This window comes from Paramormyrops kingsleyae, chromosome 25 (assembly GCF_048594095.1).
Source record: "Paramormyrops kingsleyae isolate MSU_618 chromosome 25, PKINGS_0.4, whole genome shotgun sequence".
Lineage (NCBI taxonomy): Eukaryota > Metazoa > Chordata > Actinopteri > Osteoglossiformes > Mormyridae > Paramormyrops > Paramormyrops kingsleyae.
In genome coordinates, this window is record NC_132821.1 from 7,757,418 (window position 1) to 7,778,070 (window position 20,653).

At 42.6% G+C, this 20,653-nt stretch overlaps 1 protein-coding gene across 4 annotated transcripts; it reads left to right on the forward strand.

Annotated features, from left to right (window-relative positions):
• Positions 1–1,597: 1,597 nt before the first annotated feature.
• On the forward strand, positions 1,598–20,074 carry LOC111853764 (NLR family CARD domain-containing protein 3-like). Of its 4 annotated transcripts, none has more exons than XM_072707726.1 (10): positions 1,598–1,992; positions 7,734–7,806; positions 7,907–7,974; positions 9,117–9,372; positions 9,524–9,565; positions 9,768–11,532; positions 13,849–14,022; positions 16,692–16,865; positions 16,980–17,026; positions 19,271–20,074. In XM_072707726.1, the coding sequence occupies exons 3-10, from the start codon at positions 7,960–7,962 to the stop codon at positions 19,798–19,800; spliced, it is 3,003 nt and encodes a 1,000-aa protein (XP_072563827.1). In that variant the 5' UTR covers positions 1,598–1,992; positions 7,734–7,806; positions 7,907–7,959; the 3' UTR covers positions 19,801–20,074. The 4 variants fall into 4 exon arrangements, 3 of the variants coding, with proteins under 3 accessions (XP_072563827.1, XP_072563828.1, XP_072563826.1); XR_011985888.1 differs by lacking the exon at positions 1,598–1,992 and adding an exon at positions 18,559–18,654 and having other exon boundaries at positions 6,371–7,806; positions 19,271–19,405; XM_072707727.1 differs by lacking the exon at positions 1,598–1,992 and having other exon boundaries at positions 6,371–7,806; positions 18,559–19,413.
• The last annotated feature ends 579 nt before the right edge of the window (positions 20,075–20,653 follow it).

The following is a 20,653-nucleotide window of genomic DNA, read 5'->3' on the forward strand; positions in this document are numbered from 1 at the left end:
CGTCTGGCACCAACAACCATGCCACGCTCAAAATTGCTAAAATCACCTTTCTTTCCCATTCTGACATTCAGTTTGGAGTTCAGGAGATTGTCTTGGCCAGGACCACACCCCTAAATGCATTGAAGCAACTGCCATGTGATTGGTTGATTAGATAATTGCATTAATGAGAAATTGAACAGGTGTTCCTAATAATCCTTTAGGTGAGTGTATATGTCACTTGTATATTTATATTCACCCGGTGCATCTGTATGTGTGTCATTCATCTGTGCAGTTACCCTCGTGCAATTCCCCTACTGACTGTCCACTATGTTCGTACACTGCACAATATCCACTGTATCTATGCAGCTTGTATATTTATATCCACTCAGTGCATTATCTGTATATGTATCTTAAATGCAACTACCCATGTCATGTGTACAATATGAGTAACTGTGTGCTTGAGTTTTTCATTGTTTTTTTTCTTATTTATTTCTATTTCGTTATAGTAGCTTTCGGTTTGTTTTTTTCTATTGCTGTTTTATTTCTTAGGCTGTAGTATCAAGTAAATTTCCCCGGTCTGGGATCAATAAAGTCTTATCTTATCTTATCTTATCTTTTCTTTTCTTTCCAACTATCCTTCTGTCCGTCCATCCACTGAACTGTTCTACCCTCCTTTCACTTTCATGTGTTCTGAAACACACAATACCCCCCCCCCCCCCAATACTACAAAAGAGGAAGTTACAACATCTTTAGCATCTTTTGCAATTTCTCTCTCCAAAGCCAGTATTTCAGGGTTTTGTCTGCCTTCCTCTTCAGTTCTCAAGGTAAGACGGAGAATATTTTAGCAAAATGATATCAGTTACTTTAGTAGAAGTTCACGATTCTTAATTTCAGGACTAGAAGTGTGACATGTTGAAAACCCAAGAAAAACTATTTTGTTAAAAAATATATATTTTAAATCACTATTATCAGCCAAATAAGAATGTCACTATGTCTTTGCGTGGGTGTCTCAGTGATCCTCAGTGAGCTGTTTTGTGCAGTAATTCTTACTTACACAGTACTTTGTTACATTAGTTACTGAATAGACCAATGTGATAATAGTAATAAACATAGGGCTTGTTTTCTGCGTGATCTATGTGTTACACATACTTCCTGCTCCTGGAGAATTTGCTGGGTCTGTCTGACCAGCCTCAGCACAGAGTAGAAAATGGAAACTTACCATTTATTTTAAGAGTGACTGAGCTCTATAATAAAAAAAATAATAATTTAAAATTTAATTTTGCATCATATGTTTATACTGTAATTTCCCTAAAACAACATAGGGCCTCAAAAGTTTCACTTCTCCATTTTTTACACTTAGCCATCTCTCAATCACCTGTGACATAAAAGTGAAGAAAATGTATGGCAGGGGTCCCCAACTCCAGTCCTGGGGGGCCGGAGCCCTGTGTAGCTTAGTTCTTTCCCTGTTCCACCACAAATGATTCAGCTCAAGAGCTGTGTGGTAATTAGCACAAGGAGTTGAATCAGGTGCTTTAAATGAGGGGAAACCCAAAAATGTGCAGGGCTCCGGCCCTCCAGGACTGGAGTTGGGGACCCCTGATGTATGGTTTGGGGGAAAATGATAAAACAGTGAAAATTTACTGTTAAACAGGCTGCATTCATTGTTTTTTTTCTTATTTATTTCTATTTCGTTATAGTAGCTTTCGGTTTGTTTTTTTCTATTGCTGTTTTATTTCTTAGGCTGTAGTATCAAGTAAATTTCCCCGGTCTGGGATCAATAAAGTCTTATCTTATCTTATCTTATCTTATCTTTTCTTTCCAACTATCCTTCTGTCCGTCCATCCACTGAACTGTTCTACCCTCCTTTCACTTTCATGTGTTCTGAAACACACAATACCCCCTCCCCCCAATACTACAAAAGAGGAAGTTACAACATCTTTAGCATCTTTTGCAATTTCTCTCTCCAAAGCCAGTATTTCAGGGTTTTGTCTGCCTTCCTCTTCAGTTCTCAAGGTAAGACGGAGAATATTTTAGCAAAATGATATCAGTTACTTTAGTAGAAGTTCACGATTCTTAATTTCAGGACTAGAAGTGTGACATGTTGAAAACCCAAGAAAAACTATTTTGTTAAAAAATATATATTTTAAATCACTATTATCAGCCAAATAAGAATGTCACTATGTATTTGCGTGGGTGTCTCAGTGATCCTCAGTGAGCTGTTTTGTGCAGGAATTCTTACTTACACAGTACTTTGTTACATTAGTTACTGAATAGACCAATGTGATAATAGTAATAAACATAGGGCTTGTTTTCTGCGTGATCTATGTGTTACACATACTTCCTGCTCCTGGAGAATTTGCTGGGTCTGTCTGACCAGCCTCAGCACAGAGTAGAAAATGGAAACTTACCATTTATTTTAAGAGTGACTGAGCTCTATAATAAAAAAAATAATAATTTAAAATTTAATTTTGCATCATATGTTTATACTGTAATTTCCCTAAAACAACATAGGGCCTCAAAAGTTTCACTTCTCCATTTTTTACACTTTAGCCATCTCTCAATCACCTGTGACATAAAAGTGAAGAAAATGTATGGCAGGGGTCCCCAACTCCAGTCCTGGGGGGCCGGAGCCCTGTGTAGCTTAGTTCTTTCCCTGTTCCACCACAAATGATTCAGCTCAAGAGCTGTGTGGTAATTAGCACAAGGAGTTGAATCAGGTGCTTTAAATGAGGGGAAACCCAAAAATGTGCAGGGCTCCGGCCCTCCAGGACTGGAGTTGGGGACCCCTGATGTATGGTTTGGGGGAAAATGATAAAACAGTGAAAATTTACTGTTAAACAGGCTGCATCTTGCATCTTTTATAATGTACAGCCTGTTACTGTAACCTTATTGATGGCAATAGAAATAACCCTCACTGCCTTTTTAAGGCAATAGCTTATCTAACAGCTAAGGCTGAACCTCTGCTGCCAAGTGATACTGATAGTGAACATTTTATGGACTTCTTTAATAATAAAATTACAAACATATTCAAATGGTTCACAAGTAACTGATGCACACACCCTTAATGTTTTAGAATTAAACAATGAAGAGAAGTTAAAAACGACAATAATCACCAAAACCAAACTGACCACTTGTCCTCTGGACCTAATCCCCACTCCACTTCTTAAAGAATCCCAGGGAGTTCTGGCAAGACCCATAACTGCCACAATGAATGTGTCCCTGTCTTCAGGCGATGTCCCTGACCAATTTAAAGTAGCAGTAATCAGACCACTACTGAAGGAACCAAGTTTGGACCCATAGAAGCTCAGCAATTTCAGATCTGTCTCTAATGTACCATTTCTGTCCAGAGTTCTGAAAAAGATAGTTACTGCTCAGTTACAGCAGTCATACTTTTAGACACACAAAATACTGGATAGATTCCAGACAGGATTCTGTCAGGGACTCAGAACTGAAACTTCCTTAACTATAGTCATATAATTCATAACACTGGCAATTGTTCCTGACAGCGTGACAATCGACCAATTTAATCTATTACATAGAATTGAATTTAATGATGGGATGTGTGGAAAGCCGTTGAATTGGAATAAATTCTCTTTGACTAATTGACATCAGTATGGTCTGGCAAATAACTGTACTCTGTTGTCAAAGTCACCGGTCCAATAAGGAGTACCACAGGGATCAGTCATTGGGCCTTTATTGTTTTCTCCCTACATGCCGTCATTAGGTAACATGATGAGAAAACATACTGTCAAGTGAACAAGAAAGTTTTGCATATAAGGACATAATAATTTTTTAAAAATTACCTGGACCTTACCAGGTTCTAAATGTATTTAAATGACTGACTTCAGGTGTGGGGGGCAGCATGTGGTTCAGTGGGCTAAGCCTCTGTGTCTGTGATCAGAAGGTCACTGGTCTGAGCCCAGTCTTAGCACATCTGCAGGTTCTTCAGCAAGGCCCTTAACTCCCAGCTCCCTGAATGCTGATATGGGTGGCTGCCCTTCATAACCAACTTGATCTCACTTACAGTGAGCAAGTTGGGGGAAGCATGAAGAGAATTTCCCCACACAGATCAATATAAAAAACAAACAACAGTTCAGCATGTTATTATTTATTTATGTTATTTATAACAATAATGAAACCAAACTGAAGAAGCCGTGTGTGAAAAACTAAGTACAATTATTCAATAGCTTGTAGCACCACCTTTAGCAGCAATAACTCTAAGTAATCATTTCCTGTATGACTTTATCAGTCACTCATATCATTATGGAGGAGTTTTGACCCACTCTTCTGTACAAAGCAACTTCAGCATTTCAGTCGGCTTGAGGTCTGGATTTTGACTGTGCCATTGCAAAACTTCTTTTCTTTTTTAGCCATTTTGTTGTAGATTTGCTGGTGTGCTTGGGATTATCGTCCTGTTGCTTGACCCAATTTTGGCCAAGCATTATCTGTCAGACGGATGACCTCATATTTAACTCTACAATACTTACAGTTGCAAGAAAAAGTATGTGAACCCTTTGGAATTATATGGATTTCTACACAAATTGGTCATAAAATGTCATCTGATCTTCCTCTAAGTCACAACAATAGACAAACACAATCTGCTTAAACTAATACCACGCAAATAATTATATGTTTTCATGTTTTTATTGAACACACCATGTGAACATTAACAGTGCAGGTGGAAAAAGTATGTGAACCCTTGAAGTTAATAACTGGTTGACCCTCCTTTGGCAGCAATAACCTCAACCAAACGTTTCCTGTAGTTGCAGATCAGACCTGCACAACGGTCAGGAGTAATTCTTGACCATTCCTCTTTACAGAACTGTAAACACCTGCACTGTTAATGTTTACATGGTGTTTACATGGTGTGTTCAAGAAATCATAATCAGATGACATTTTATGACCAATTTGTGCAGAAATCCATATAATTCCAAAGGGTTCACATACTTTTTCTTGCAACTGTATGTATGCAGAGGAGTTCATGCTTGACTCAATGACTGCAAGGTGCCCAGGTCCTGTGACTACAAAACAAGCCCAAATCATCACCCCTCCACCACCATGCTTGACATTTGGTACGAGGTGTTTGTGTTTTTCTCCTGCGTATGAAAACATTTTGTTGTAACTTCTGACCATTTACTCTTAAAAAAATTATGAGATGCTACTTTTATACTAAAACTGTACCATAAATAAACACATAGTTCTGTGACAAAAGGTGACCATACTGCCTCCAAGATTTTTGGTGGTACTGCATCTCGCACATGCATAGCGTTAATTCCGTGTGTAGGTGCACTAAAGACGCATGGAATGAATAAAGAGTACATGTGATGGCCATGATGCATAAGTGAACTCGTTGTGAGTGTTGAGTATAAACCGTTGACAGCCTTTGATGAGCAGCTCCTTGAATCACCCACTCTCCTGTAGACCAGTGATCCTAAGTACTAGGTGCCAGTACTCCCCTTGTTATTCAGTACCAGATTCCAGTACTCCCCTTATGATTCAGTGCCAGGTGCCAGTACTCCCCTTGTTATTCAGAATCAGGTGCCAGTACTCCCCTTGTTATTCAGAATGAGGTGCCAGTGCTTCCCTTGTTATTCAGAATGAGGTGCCAGTGCTTCCCTTGTTATTCAGTGCCAGGTGCCAGTACTCCCCTTGTTATTCAGTGCCAGGTGCCAGTACTCCCCTTGTTATTCAGAATCAGGTGTCAGTACTCCCCTTATTATTCAGTGCCAGGTGCCAGTACTCCCCTTGTTATTCAGTGCCAGGTGCCAATACTCCCCTTGTTATTCAGTGCCAGGTGCCAGTACTCCCCTTGTGATTCAGTGCCAGGTGCCAGTGCTCCCCTTGTTATTCAGTGCCAGGTGCCAGTGCTCCCCTTGTTATTCAGTGCCAGTACTCCCCTTGTTAATCAGTGCCAGGTGCCAGTACTCCCCTTCTTATTCAGTGCCAGGTGCCAGTGCTCTCCTTATTATTCCGTGCCAGGTGCCAGTACTCCCCTTCTTATTCAGGGCCAGGTACCAGTAAACCCCTTGTTATTCAATGCCAAGTGCCAGTACTCCCCTTGTTATTCAGTACCAGGTGCCAGTACTCCCCTTGTTATTCAGTATCAGGTGCCAGTACTCCCCTTATTATTAAGTACCAGGTGCCAATACTCCCCTTATGATTAAGTGCCAGGTGCCAGTGCTACCCTTGTGATTCAGTCCCAGGTGCCAGTACTCCCCTTGTGATTCAGTGCCAGGTGCCAGTGCTACCCTTGTGATTCAGTGCCAAGTGCCAGTACTCCCCTTGTTATTCAGTACCAGGTGCCAGTACTCCTCTTATTATTAAGTACCAGGTGCCAATACTCCCCTTGTGATTCAGTGCCAAGTGCCAGTACTCCCCTTGTTATTCAGTACCAGGTGCCAGTACTCCTCTTATTATTAAGTACCAGGTGCCAATACTCCCCTTGTGATTCAGTGCCAGGTGCCAGTACTCCCCTTGTGATTCAGTGCCAGGTGCCAGTGCTCCCCTTGTTATTCAGTGCCAGCGCTCCCCTTGTAATTCAGTGCCAGTACTCCCTTTGTCGCCATTCAGTTTTCACACAGCCAAACCACAGACAGTCACTGTTCTCCCCAAATTCACTCAATACATGAACTCTGCCACCAGGGGGCAAAACATACTTGACAATGTTTATTGTAATATCTAGCAAGGCTACAGAACTGTGCCTTTACCACATTTAGGCCAGTCAGACCACCTTCTCCTCATACCAGCCTATATCCCCCTCAGGAAGAAAGTAAGACTTGGCCAGGGGGCGCTATTTCCCAGCTACACACAATGAGTGGAGTCTATTTGAATATCAGGATTTAGAGCAGGACACACAAACTCTGCTGTTCTAAATTGCAAACTGTGCTGACAATGTCAGTGTCAACAAACCCGCCCAGGTTTTACAAACCAGAAACCCTGGATGATGAGAGATGTTCAGCCTGCGGAACAGGCAGTTTGCGGGGTGTGAGGAGTCCTTAATTATCTTAGTACCTCTGGACCTGCAGAGTTTATTGTAGGTGTCTCTTCCAGAGAGGGCAGAGGAGATCTGACACAACGCTCGGCTGCCCTGATCACCCTCTGCAGGGCTATGTGCTCCTTTAGAGAACAGTTCCCAAACCATACCGTAATGTTCATGGTCAAGATGCTCTCCACAGCAGCTGAGTAGAAGGTTTTTAGGATCACTAAAAGTGACCCTAAATCTCCTCAGCTGCCTCAGGTGATACAGCCGCTTCCTCGCTCTGGTGACCAGAGTATAAACAGCTTCTATGCTCGCTTTGAGCCACACAGGTCAGACACAGTCACACTGCCCCCCCCCAGCCTCCAGCACTCACACACTCACTCTGCAGAAACACCAAGTGAGATGAGCACTCAGGCAAGTCAACCGGAGGAAAGCAGCTGGTCCTGAGAGGATCAGGCAAAATACTCAAAGCATGTCCTTCCCAGCTCTCTGGCATCCTCACCAAGATCTACAATCGCTCCTTATCCCAACCCACCATCCCTCGCTGCTTGAAGTCATCCACCATCATCCCTGTCCCATAAAAGTCTGATATAACCTGCCTCAGTGGTTACAGGCCAATCGCTCTCACCTCAGTGGTGATGAAGTACTTTGAGGGGCTGGTTGCACATCACATCAAGGCCAGCCTCCCTCCTTATAGTTTAATATCCAAAGTACCCATTGAATAATGAAGGAACATGCAGTGTAATGGCTATACCCTTTTTTGACTAAAACACAGGGTGAAATATGGCCCATAGTTATGAGTCCAAATGATCAGTGGACGTCTCTGCCTGCGACTGCAAACTGCCTGTGTGAGTAAAAACTGACCAGATTGCTTTGGTTGTAAGATATTACAGCTGCTAAACTGACTTTTGAATATAAAGCTCACATTACTTTTGGTTTTCATTACAGAGTCAGACTGATACACAGGACCTGGTTTCCTTACAGCCATAAACATCTAAGCAATGGCTCACCAAGAGGTTTGGCTACAGCATTTCGGCATCTGATGCATTTTGTCCATAAATACCAGACACTGAAAGGCAGGGAAGCTTAAGCTGAGTAACGATTTTCAGCTGAAGGTTGCTGAACATATCAGACAAAAAGCTCCTTCTCCACAGTGCTCTTCCTCAGGCTACTTCTGTACCATACCGCCCTACATGAAATGTTACAGACGGGCTGCAACAGAATAACTTAATCTAAAATATGTATAATTATATTACTTCCGTACCGCCCTACACCAAATGTTACAGACGGGCTGCAACAGAATAACTTAATCTAAAATATGTATAATTATATTACTTCCGTACCGCCCTACACCAAATGGTACAGACGGGCTAGAACAGAATAACTTAATCTAAAATATGTATAATTATATTACTTCCGTACCGCCCTACACCAAATGTTACAGACGGGCTGCAACAGAATAACTTAATCTAAAATATGTATAATTATATTACTTCCGTACCGCCCTACACCAAATGGTACAGACGGGCTAGAACAGAATAACTTAATCTAAAATATGTATAATTATATTACTTCCGTACCGCCCAACACCAAATGGTACAGACGGGCTGCAACAGAATAACTTAATCTAAAATATGTATAATTATATTACTTCCGTACCGCCCTACACCAAATGGTACAGACGGGCTGGAACACAATAACTTAATCTAAAATATGTATAATTATATTACTTCCGTACCGCCCTACACCAAATGGTACAGACGGGCTGGAACAGAATAACTTAATCTAAAATATGTATAATTATATTGGATGCTGCCATGATGTTTGCAGTCTGTTTTGATTTTGACCCTATTGTTTTTATGTGCCCTATTGGGTCTTATCTTTAAACTCTTTATACTGGACAGGTCTCTCTTGTACGATTTTTAAAATCAGTGAGACTAACCTGCTTAAATAAGGTTAAATAATAATGCAGAAATAAACACACGTATGTCTCCTATAGTAATGAAAGAATCACAGCAGGTGTCTTCAGCAGACATATAAGACTGTGAGCAGGAAACCTGCCTTCTGTTAAAAGAAAGTTCAGTGCATGTGTGTGAGTGACCATAAACAGGTCTGTGAGTCTCATGGACTCATCTCTAACATCTCTGACATTCTGCAGACCCAGACCTCGCTCCCCAACCTCTTGCTGGAGTATCTGAAGGAGCTCGATGATGATGAGCTGAAGGAGTTTAAATGGAAACTGAGTCACACAAAGTATAAAGAGTTAAAGCCCCTTCCCAGGGGTCAGGTGAAGGACTTGGATAGAACAGACCTCGCCGACACGATGATAAGTTACTACAAGGAAGTTGGTGCTCTTCAAGTCACACTTGACATCCTGAAGAATATGAACCTGAATGACCTTGCTGCGAGACTATGTAATCATGCTTTTTAACTTTTCTTGTTTTTCATATAAAATGTAATCTTTTTAAGCTCTTAAATGCATATATTATATAGCATTATATGGGAAATGATGAACAGTTTGTTACAGACTGATGTTGAAGATAGAATGAATCTTTCTAATTTCAGATAACCAACTAAGAAGTGGGCTGGGTCACATGTTGAAGGAAAGTAAGATATTTATGGTATTATCTGCATGTATGTGGTGTTTCAGAAATAAATGTGTATGATGTGAAACAAAGTATCATTCATCACAGTGAAAAACGTGTTTGTGTGTGTGTGTGTGTGTGTGTGTGTGTGTTTATATGCTTCTACTCATACTGGTCAGAATCTTCTTGAGAAATTGAGCATTTTCCTCCCATATTTCTTCAAGGGAAACTCATGCTGGACAGAATAAAATTTAACCTGAAGAAGAACTTTGAGTTTGTATCCAAAGGGAAAGCTAAGGAAGGACAGCCAACACTTCTCAAAGAGATTTACACAGAACTCTACATAACTGAAGGTGGGACTGGAGGAGTCAATGATGAACATGAAGTGAGACAGATTGAAACAGCATCCAAGAAAAGGCAAACAGAAGATACTACAGTCAAGAGCAATGATATATTTAAACCCTTATGTGGGCGTGAGACACCTATCAGAACTGTACTCACTAAAGGGGTGGCAGGTATCGGGAAAACAGTCTCTGTGAAGAAATTTATTCTCGACTGGGCAGATGGAACAGCAAACGAGGACATTCACGTTATATTTGCTCTTCCTTTCCGGGACCTGAATTTGATTAAGGATGAATTCAGTCTGATTGAACTTCTTCACCACTTTGACCCAGAACTAAAGTCATTTCAAACTACTGAGCTGTTTAAGTGCAAAGTCTTGTTCATCTTCGATGGTCTGGATGAGTGTCGCCTTCCTCTAGATTTTCAGAACAATGAAAGCTGGTTTGATGTAACAAAGAAAACATCACTGGATGTGCTGTTGACTAACCTCATTAAGGGGAATCTGCTTCAATCCGCTCTCCTCTGGATAACCTCCCGGCCTGCAGCAACCAATCAGATACCTCCTGAATGCATCGACCAGGTGACAGAGATACGAGGGTTCAGTGATGCCCAGAAGGAGGAATATTTCAGGAGGAGATTCAGTGATCAGAGTCTGGCCAGCAGGATTATCACACATGTGAAATCATCAAGGAGCCTCTTCATCATGTGCCACATACCTGTGTTCTGCTCGATTTCAGCCACTGTTCTTGAGAAGCTTTTTAGTGAAAATAACAGGGGGGAAATTCCAAGGACTCTGACTGAAATGTACACACACTTCCTGATCTTTCAGGGGAGTTTAAAAAATGACAAGTATAGGCTCCAGACCTCTGCAATCCAGAATAGGACAGGCTGGTACAGAAAACTTAAGGATGGTTGGATGAAAAACAATGAAACTAATGATATTAGACGCCTCCTTCTAAAACTCGGTAAATTGGCTTTTCATAGCCTTGAGAAAGGCAATCTCATATTTTATAGGAAAGATCTAGAACAGAGTGACCTTGACATCAGAGAAGCTTCAGTTTACTCTGGAGTGTGCACAGAAGTCTTTAAAGAGGAATATGGGTTGTATCAGACAAAGGTGTACTGCTTTGTGCATCTGAGCATCCAGGAGTATCTTGCTGCTTTATATGTGTTTCTATCAAAGTCATCAGCTAACCTACTGAAGACTGCAGTGGATCAGGCATTAAAGAGCAAGAATGGACACTTGGACCTCTACCTCCGCTTCCTCCTGGGCCTCTCAACAGACTCCAGTAAGACTCTGTTAGAAAGGCTACTGGGACAGACAAGATTCAGCTCACATAACATTGGGGAAACAGCCCAATTCATCAAGGAGAAAATAAAGGAGAATTTATCTCCAGAAAGGACCATCAACCTGTTCCACTGTCTGAATGAACTGGGTGACAATTATCTAGTAGAGGAGGTACAAAGATACCTGAATTCAGGAAGCCTTTCAGCAGAAGACCTCTCACCTGCACAGTATTCAGCTCTGGCCTTTGTGTTACTGATGTCAGATGAGGAGCTGGATGTGTTTGATCTGAAGAAATTCTTCAGATCAGATAATGAACACTGGAGGCTGCTGCCTGTGGTCAAGACATCCAAGACAGCTCTGTAAGTGATGTGAGGATGTAAAACATGTCTTTTCTGGCAGTTAAACATTAACATATGAAATATATCAAATGTACAAGTTATCCCTCTTCATGCATTAATAACTTGGCTAGATTTGTTTTTTGATATTCTGAACGCAGATTTTATAATGACTGAAGGCAGTGATGTAGTAAAAAACACAAAAGTGACATTTCCACTAACATGCACTATGCCTTCCGATAACTGGGACAGCATCCTAACCTGCTATAGAAACAAAGAGGCTCTTTATCTGGAGGGTTTATAGGTGAAATGATCCTTTATTTGCACAAGTACAGGTATATTGGTTTGCTTCTCTTCTCACTCTCCATGAGAGACACAGACACATTTAAAGGGAGAACAAGCTTAGGGGTCACAGCACTGGGTCGGCTGGTGTCCAGCACCTCTGGAACTGGAGGTTTAAGGGCTTTGCTCATGGGCCCACAGACATGTGACTATTCTGCCAAATCTCGAACCAGCAGTCTTCCGACCACAGGCCCAGTGGCTTAGCCTGCTGAGCCACATACCAGCTCCACAGAAATGCTATGTGAAACTTATTGTCAGCAGCTGTGTTCATACGATGGACCCCAAAGCTGGGAGCTTCCAGAAGACTGCTGTCTCTGGCTGCTCACTGGCGCCCTCTGCTGGCCTCAGCTGCTCCTGGCTAAGGATGTTACAACACATCTAGTTTTGCAGTAGTAGAGATACACTGTATTAAATATATATTGAAACTGTATAACTATTTAATTTATTTCCGCCTCCTGGATTAATAACCAAGCAGGATTTTTTCGGGATTCAGGTTTTATATTGGCTGAATTTCAAATTGCCCATTTGTTGTGTGTGTGTGTGTGTGTGTGTGCCCTGTGATGCGTTGGTGCCTCGTCCTGGTTTGTTCCCTGTCTTGCACCCATAGCCTCCGGGATCGGCACCAGATCCCCGTGACCCTGAACAGGATTGGGGGTTTCAGAATATGGATGGATGGATGGATTTTGGCTGAAGTTAGTAATCCTTTAGTTAGTGACCATCCTTTGTGTGAAAAACAACCAAGAGCCAGAATTTCACAGAATGTTCCAGTTTGTCTTAATATTGGACAAACCACTCAGAAATTCTTTTTCAGTTCTGGACACTGGAAGAAGAATTTCTGGAAATACTGGGTGTGGAACGTGACTCTTTGGGTTCGGACTCGGTACCCGTGAGTGGATGGCCGTTGGTTCAGATCTCCTGGCCGGCAGAGTGATGTCATCACTGGTCCGCTTGAGCAGGTCCCTTAATGCCAGTCACTGCAGATGCACTGAATACTGGCCAAACCTTTGCTGTTACCCCCAAACTTTCTCTCACCTGTGTATGTGTCTGTGAGTTTCATGGAGAGCAAGATAGGGGAGGTAAAAAGGCAATTTCCTCATGGGGATGAATGAAGTATCAAAATTCATAAAAACAGCTGTAAGGAACATCCAAAATCTTGGGATTGCATCACATATGCAGAAATAGAAGAGCAGGAATGTTGTCTGGTCCGACGGCCTTCTGTGAGATGATTCTGAACAGAGTTCTCCTAATATTACTCATGGTCAGGCGGAGCACCTGGTCTTTGTGGGGAGGGGTGATCTTCTTTGCTGCCATGTCATTCTGTGCTTCAAACCGTGCATAGATGTGATTCGCCACATCTGGAAGAGGGGTCTCACTGTCACAGGCAGGTGGAGATGTCCTGTAGTGGGTGATGCCCAGATGCCCTGCCACATGTGTCGTACATCCCCAGAGTTTTGGAAGTGGCTGTGGATTCTCTGAGCATTTGTACTATTTGCCACTCTAATGGCCCAGGATAGGTTGATCCAGCACCCTTTTCTATGGAATGGGCACCTTTTAGGGCACTACATCACATATCCTCTACTAGAAGGGCACTTCATTATGGCACCCTTTTCCGTTAGAAGGGTACCCATAGCCGCTTATACCATTGTATGGGCACCTTTTAGGGCACTACATCACACATCCTCCACTAGAAGGGCACTTCATTAATACACTTCATCACATCTTCTCGCTCTATAAGGCACCATCTCCTGTGAAGGGGGCACCCTAGATGGTGCTAAATTGTGCGATGGACAGCTAATAGTGGCATTTTCACCATTCCTTAGGGAAATTTAGTGACGTTTTTTCAGCCATGGGGGCACTAGGGCGGCGACTGCCCCCCCATTCCCCCTCGGAGTCCACCAGTGGCCTGTGCTGCTCGCTTGTTTTAATGTTGCTGTCAGTACTATTAACAATGTGTAGGTTATATATGTGTCTGTGTCTTAACATATTTTCTTTTTCCAGGCTGAACAGCTGTAATCTCACAGAGACATGCTGTGACACGTTGGCTTTAACTCTCAGATCAAACTCCTCACCCCTGAGAGAGCTGGACCTGAGTAACAATGAGCTGCAGGATTCAGGAGTGAAGCTGCTCTCTGCTGGACTGGGGGATTCACACTGTAAGCTGGAGATACTGAGGTCAGTCCAGTTTGACGGTACAAACACTAAACTGGTACTTTAATATTATAAAGTGTTTCTGTGGCTGCAAGGCAAGTCACACAAGTGAACCGCTGCACTCACACCATTTCATTCCCACTAAGCAGGTATAAATTTACACTTTGCACTTTCCAGTTCTTTATATTTTTCAGAAAAGAGGACATGATGCACATGTTTTGTTTTAGTATTGTTATACTGATTTAATACTGTTATACTATATACTAGAGTAAATGCATGGGCTGGACTTTTCAGTTTCATAGCAGAGGAACATAAATCACATTTGCTCAGGTGGAATTACACAAAATAAAATACTCTTTTATTTTGGGTAGCTGCTGCATGGACACCTTCCTGTGTCACATCAGCCACCTGTCAGCTATGAGAGAGGAATCACTCCTGTAATCAGCTGTCACTGTACTGTAGAGATCTGTGTGGACCACAAGGTTTAAAATGTTCATGTGCTAAGGTCTCTCAAACAGAATTCCTGAAAGTACTGTTGCATCCTGAATTTGTTTCAGTTAACTTTTAAATTCATAACTTGTACAATTTGAATATAAAACAAGCCTTGCATCAGCCAGGCTGGAACGAGAACTAACACAGCCTGCCTGGCCTGCATTAGCTGCTGGGGATGTTGACATCTCCTCCTGTCAGAGGTACCAGTCAGTCTGGGGCCACCTGGCAGAAAGCAATTTTATTGTCTGAATATGTTATGGGAGGAGTCACATATCATTTTTTCATTGCTTATTAAAATAAAAAATCTGCACTTATTTAAATGTCACCTCCTGTTTATGTAAAGGCTGAAATTAGAATAAAGAATGCCAGCTATTTGCACGGAAAAGAAGGGGATCTATTTAAATAAAAATGCTTGAAAAGCTTTAGGTCAGAGCACAGATACAATAGGGGTGTGTCAGCTTTTGACATCCACTGTACACATATTCACCTGCTGCCAGTGTTTTCACAGCCAGACCATGGGAGGCTCTGTACAGCCCTCTCCTTGGGGGGATCGTCAGTGATTCTCCTCGCCAGTCAGATGGAGGTGTTTCCCAGCTCTGTTCTGATCTGGATGTGAAGGTTAATCTTTCCCAGGTTGGTCTTGTCACCCCCACAGGGGCGGGACGCACCACCACAGGGACTCTCCGCTAATTGCCCCAGACCATTTAAGCAGATCGCACGTAAACCAACGTTGCGAAGTATTGTTGCCATGGTTATGTGCCTTACTGAGCGATATTCTGTCTCTTGTCTCTCCTCGTATCCCTGCCTCCTGCGTCTCGCCTGCTTGTTCTACCCGCCTGCCTGCTCCCGCCTGCCCTGCTTGCCTGCCCGCTCCCGCCTGCCCTGCTTGCCTGCCCGCTCCCGCCTGCCCTGCTTGCCTGCCCGCTCCCGCCTGCCCTGCTTGCCTGCCCACTCCCGCCTGCCCTGCTTGCCTGCCCGCTCCCGCCTGCTCTGCTTGCCTGCCCGCATCCGTCCTCCTGCCTGTGATCCCGACCCGACTCCCCTGCTCGTCCTCCCCTCTTGTGGTCCTGTCCTTTGCCTGCTCGTCGGACTGATCTCCCCGGCTTACGATTTCCCGCTTGCAACCCGACCACGATCTTGGCTTGTGTGCTTAACTTCTGTTATACCTGGCTTTAGAAGTAAACGACCTGTCTCCTGCGCTAAGGGGTCTGTCTCTTGTCTGCTCTCGCAGCGTCACAGGTCTCCTATGTTGGGTAAGGAGGCAGGAGACACAGGGTTGCGGTGGACACCCCAAATGGACAGTGTTTATTTTAGGGGGAAAAGGGGGTACATTTAGAAAGGGCACACGGCTGGGCCTGGCTCCTTGGTGACGGGCTGAGCAGGCGGGAGGCGGCAGTGCTTTCCGTGTGGTCATTCTCCAGGCCGTCTGTCTTCAGAGAGAGAGAGAGAGATGACAAGCGGCCTGCTCACCAGTCACCCCCCCCCTTGCTGTCCAAGGCTGGTTCATACTTCACACAGACGCAGATGCAGCATCACAGTGTAGTAATTTTCATTGTGGGGTTGTCCACGATGCAGGCTTTGAGTCGTGCTGGGGGAGGTGATACTGCCCCCTCTCTAGAGCTCTTATCAGCTGCCAGCCGCCTCCTGTTAGCATTCCTCACTTCCTCACGGCTGTTTCTGCGGCCAACTGTGGAGATCTAGGGGTTTCTGTCCAGTGCTGTGGTGCTGATCGTCACCTTTTGGGGTTAAGCTGACTTTCCTGCACCTGTGACGTCACGCCGTTTGCTCTTGGCGTCACCCCAGGGCCTCATCCTCTCTGCCATCAGTGCTCTTCTTGTGGCAGGAGTCCAGGGAATCCTGTTGTTCATGCAATTGGTCGCTGTCACTGGATGGTTTAATTTTGAACTGAGCTGATCATTTCTGTCTGTTACTACACAGTCAGTGCGGCTAAAAGATGAGCTTCAGTGAACTGTCAGTAGTGGCTGCAGGAACAGAGACACACAGGCAAACTCAGGTGTAGAATATTACCCCCGAATGGCAGCTTTTTATCAGGAATAGGAAGGACAAGGAAAAGGGGGAGGTGCTGATGGGCTGTTTGTCTGGTGGGTCCAGGCCAGTCGCTGGTCGCTTTGTGCACTGGCATTCTGAAGAATCGTTGCCACCCATATTTTGACCAAAATGTTGTAATTTCCTTTCTACAGGCTGTCAGGCTGTAGAGTCACAGAGGGAGGCTGTACTTCCCTGGCTTCTGCTCTGAGGTCAAACCCCTCACATCTAAGAGAGCTGGACCTGAGCTACAATCACCCAGGAGACTCAGGAGTGAAGCTGCTCTCTGCTGTACTGGAGGATCCCAGCTGTAAACTGGAGAAGCTGAAGTGAGTACAGAGTGTGAGTCTGACACGCTACAGATACTTATGCATGTATATGAAGAAGAGGCACCAATAAATAAATGGATACAGCAGCACTATGTCATTCTGCTTCTCCTATAGTGTGGATCACAGTGGAGAGTGCAGGACCACACCAGGCTTACAGAAATGTAAGTGTGTTTGCATGTTTTTTTAATAATACCATTAATACTATGTTATGGGTGTATTCACACGATTTTTGTGATGAGTGCGGCTTTTTGCATTGTGTGTAGATGGATTTCCATGTTTGTGTTTAGGTGAGTTTCTGTTTGTGTCATTTTAGACAACATTCACATGAGAAAAATAAAACATCAAAATCATCACCAAAAACACTATCTATTAATTTAGTTATTATCAATTATTAAAAAAAAAATACTTTTTACAGATACTTTATAGCTGCTCATATTGTCTTTGTGTTTGTGTGGGAGTGTAAGATACCAATACCAATACCCATTTATTTATGAAACACTTAGAAAAACAACCACTTGGCTGACCAAAGTGCTGTACATCATATATCAAATACAAATATAAACACAACCAAAAAAAACACAAAAACAAATAAAAGCAAAAGAATAATCAAACACGAAAGAAAAAAGGAGAGGATGAGTCTCAGTCACCACAACACACTGGACCGAAAGCTAAACACTAAAAATGGGTTTTTAAGCGAGATTTAAAAACAACAAGAGAAGGAGCTTGCCTTACATGCAATGGCAAATCATTCCAGAGTTTTGGTGCAACTACCGCAAAAGCTCCATCACCCCTTAGTTTACGATTTGTCTTTGGTACGGATAGAAGCAGCTGGTCTGCTGATCTAAGTGATCGAGATGGAGCATATGGGTGAAGCAGTTCTGCTAAATAAGGAGGGACACAGCCACTAAGGCACTTAAATACAAATAAAAGAATTTTAAACTGGATTCGAAACTAGACAGGAAGCCAGTGAAGTGAGGCTAAAATTGGAGTAATATGCTCGCACAAACTAGTGCCAGTTCAGTGGCATTCGGCACCCGCTGTAAACGCACAATCGAGGTCTGACTAATTCCTATAAGAAATGAGTTACAAAAATCACATGAAGTCACAAGACATGAAGTCACAAATGCATGTATCACAGTTTCAAGTTTTCTTTTTGACAAAAAGGGCTTGATTTTTGAAAAACTTCTAATTTTAAAGAAACATGATTTTATCACTGTTTTAACATGAACATCCAGTTTTAGGGCAAGATTCATTTTAGGGCAAGAGGCACACGCCTCCACTTTACCGCGACCTGCAGAACTGTCGTAAACGTGGAAATGAACTGCGTTGTGAACCTGTGGTCGATTACTTTTCCTCAATAAGTTGAAACTGAATTTGCGAACTGAATTCAGATTCAACTAATAAACTCAGATTGAGTTTTTTAATGCGACAACTGCAGATTCAAGTATACACAATTCATATTCAGTTTCTAGTAGCACAAATATCAGCCAATAGAGGTAGCCCTCAATGGCCACCACAGGTATCTCGATGGCGGGTCTCCCCACTCTAGTTTGCACCCTTCCCGTGTCAAGTCCAGTTAAGATGGAAAGTTTCTCTACCCTCTGTGAGAGCAAAAGCAAGCTATCAAACGCGTCTATTGCTGATACCCGATTGTTTTTCATGTCATCTGCTAAGGCACAAATATTTGCTACAGGCTCTTCTGTCGCCATTACTCTCTAAACGAACAAATCCATTGAATGTGGTGAGGCCCTAAACAAGGAAGTGACGTCGTTAATGAAGGTCCGCCTTGGTGAGTGGTCTGACAGTTGGGAATTGCAAATTGAGTTTTCCCCCCAACATGCAATTCAATTGCCGGGGACGCCATTGCATTTGAATAAAGAGGCAAAAAACCCATGGCAATACAAAATGCAATTCAGTGCCTATTCTATTTATTATTCAAAATATTTTGAAATGAATTAAGGATTACATAAGCACTTTGCACATTGAATTGCCGATTGCAAAATGTATTTAAAAATTGCATGTTCAGATTAAATATTGAAATAACAAATGCATGCTCTGATTGAATGCTGAATTGCCAATTGCAACATGAATTGCCATTTGAATTTTTGTGCTTATAATCTTCCATATTGCTGTGACTAAAGACCATGTCAGACAATCGCTGTAAATACTGGATCCTCATGGAGCGCAACTCAGGCGCCGGAATCGTCTTTGGAGGCGTTTGTATCGGAATCCAGTTCCAAACTTTGATTAAATATCACTTTAAGTGCACTGTCCAACATTTCCTGAGTTATTTCATAAACTTCAGTTACCGCTTCGTTCGGGGAAGCTGTGCTGTTTTTATATTGTACAGAAACATAAAGTACAGGCTGCCTGATGGTATTAATAATTCTTCCTCCTGCCTACAGACTCCTGCCAGTTGATGCTGGACCCCAACACAGCAAACAGACATCTGTCTCTGTCGGGGGGGAACAGGAAGGTGACACATGTGAGAGGGGGAGAGCAGCAGCCATATCCTGATCATCCAGAGAGATTTGACTATGAGCTTCAAGTTCTGTGCAGAGAGAGTCTGACTGGCCGCTGTTACTGGGAGGCTGAATGGGATGGATCTTTAGCCTGGATAGGAGTGACTTATAAAGGAATCGGGAGGAAAGAATACAGTACTGACTGTGGGCTTGGAAACAATGACAAGTCATGGAGTCTGCGCTGTAAACCTCACAGTTACTTTGTCTGGCACAATAATAAACAGACTCTCATACCCATAAAGCCCTCAGGCTCCCGCAGAGTAGGAGTGTATCTGGACTGGGGGGCTGGTGCTCTGTCCTTCTACAGAGTCTCCTCTGATGGACTGACCCCCCTGTACAGATTCACCTCCTCATTCACTGAACCCCTCTATCCAGGGTTTGTGGTTTATAAAAATTCCTCAGTGTCACTGTGACGTGTTGCTGGTTCTCCTGGCAAAAAGGTAAAATCTGAAATGTATGTTTGACTAAAATAAATGCCTGTGTTCAGTGAGCTGAAAAAACAAAAAACAAGGAAAATATAGTTTTATAGTTTTTCTCTCTGACTAAAATGTAACTAAGTGTAATCCTGATTGGGGGGGGGGGGGCGCTTTCCCACTCCCCTGTATATGTACATTTTATATATTTATGCCTATTTACTGTATTTCCTGCCTGTACAATGACAATAAAGGCTTTCTGTTGTCCTATAAATGTCCTGCTTCAGCGTCACCCAAAGCATAACTGAGTAACATAATGAAACCACAGGCTGGTGGATTAAGTTAAATTCACTTTACTGCTGCAGCTGAACATAACGACACAATGACACTCAATCAGTGTATATAATAATCATTTAACTGGAGACATAACAGGAACAAAAAAAGTAGGAAAATATAATTTTATGGATTAAAGTACATAAAATTATTACTAATTTAATTAGATTAAATAATGAAATTTATTTATTTTATTAAACGATTAGTCCCCCCACCCCACTGTAAGAGGTCTGGTTACGCCCCCATCAGACAGAAGGGGCTGGTGCGCCAATTAGATGGTTGATATTATATTTGTCCTTCAACATAGTGATAAGATATAACACCAATAAAGGTGGATATTCATACATTCAGATCTAACATAAAGTAGCTAACAGAAACTCTTGGGCTAACACGAGGTGTAAATACATACTCAATTGATTGCATTGTGTTGATTACATTATAATTATATTTGTGCCCCCTCAGGTAAAGTGTTACCGATGAGAGAACACTTTGAAAATCAGTAAATAACATTTTCTCTTGC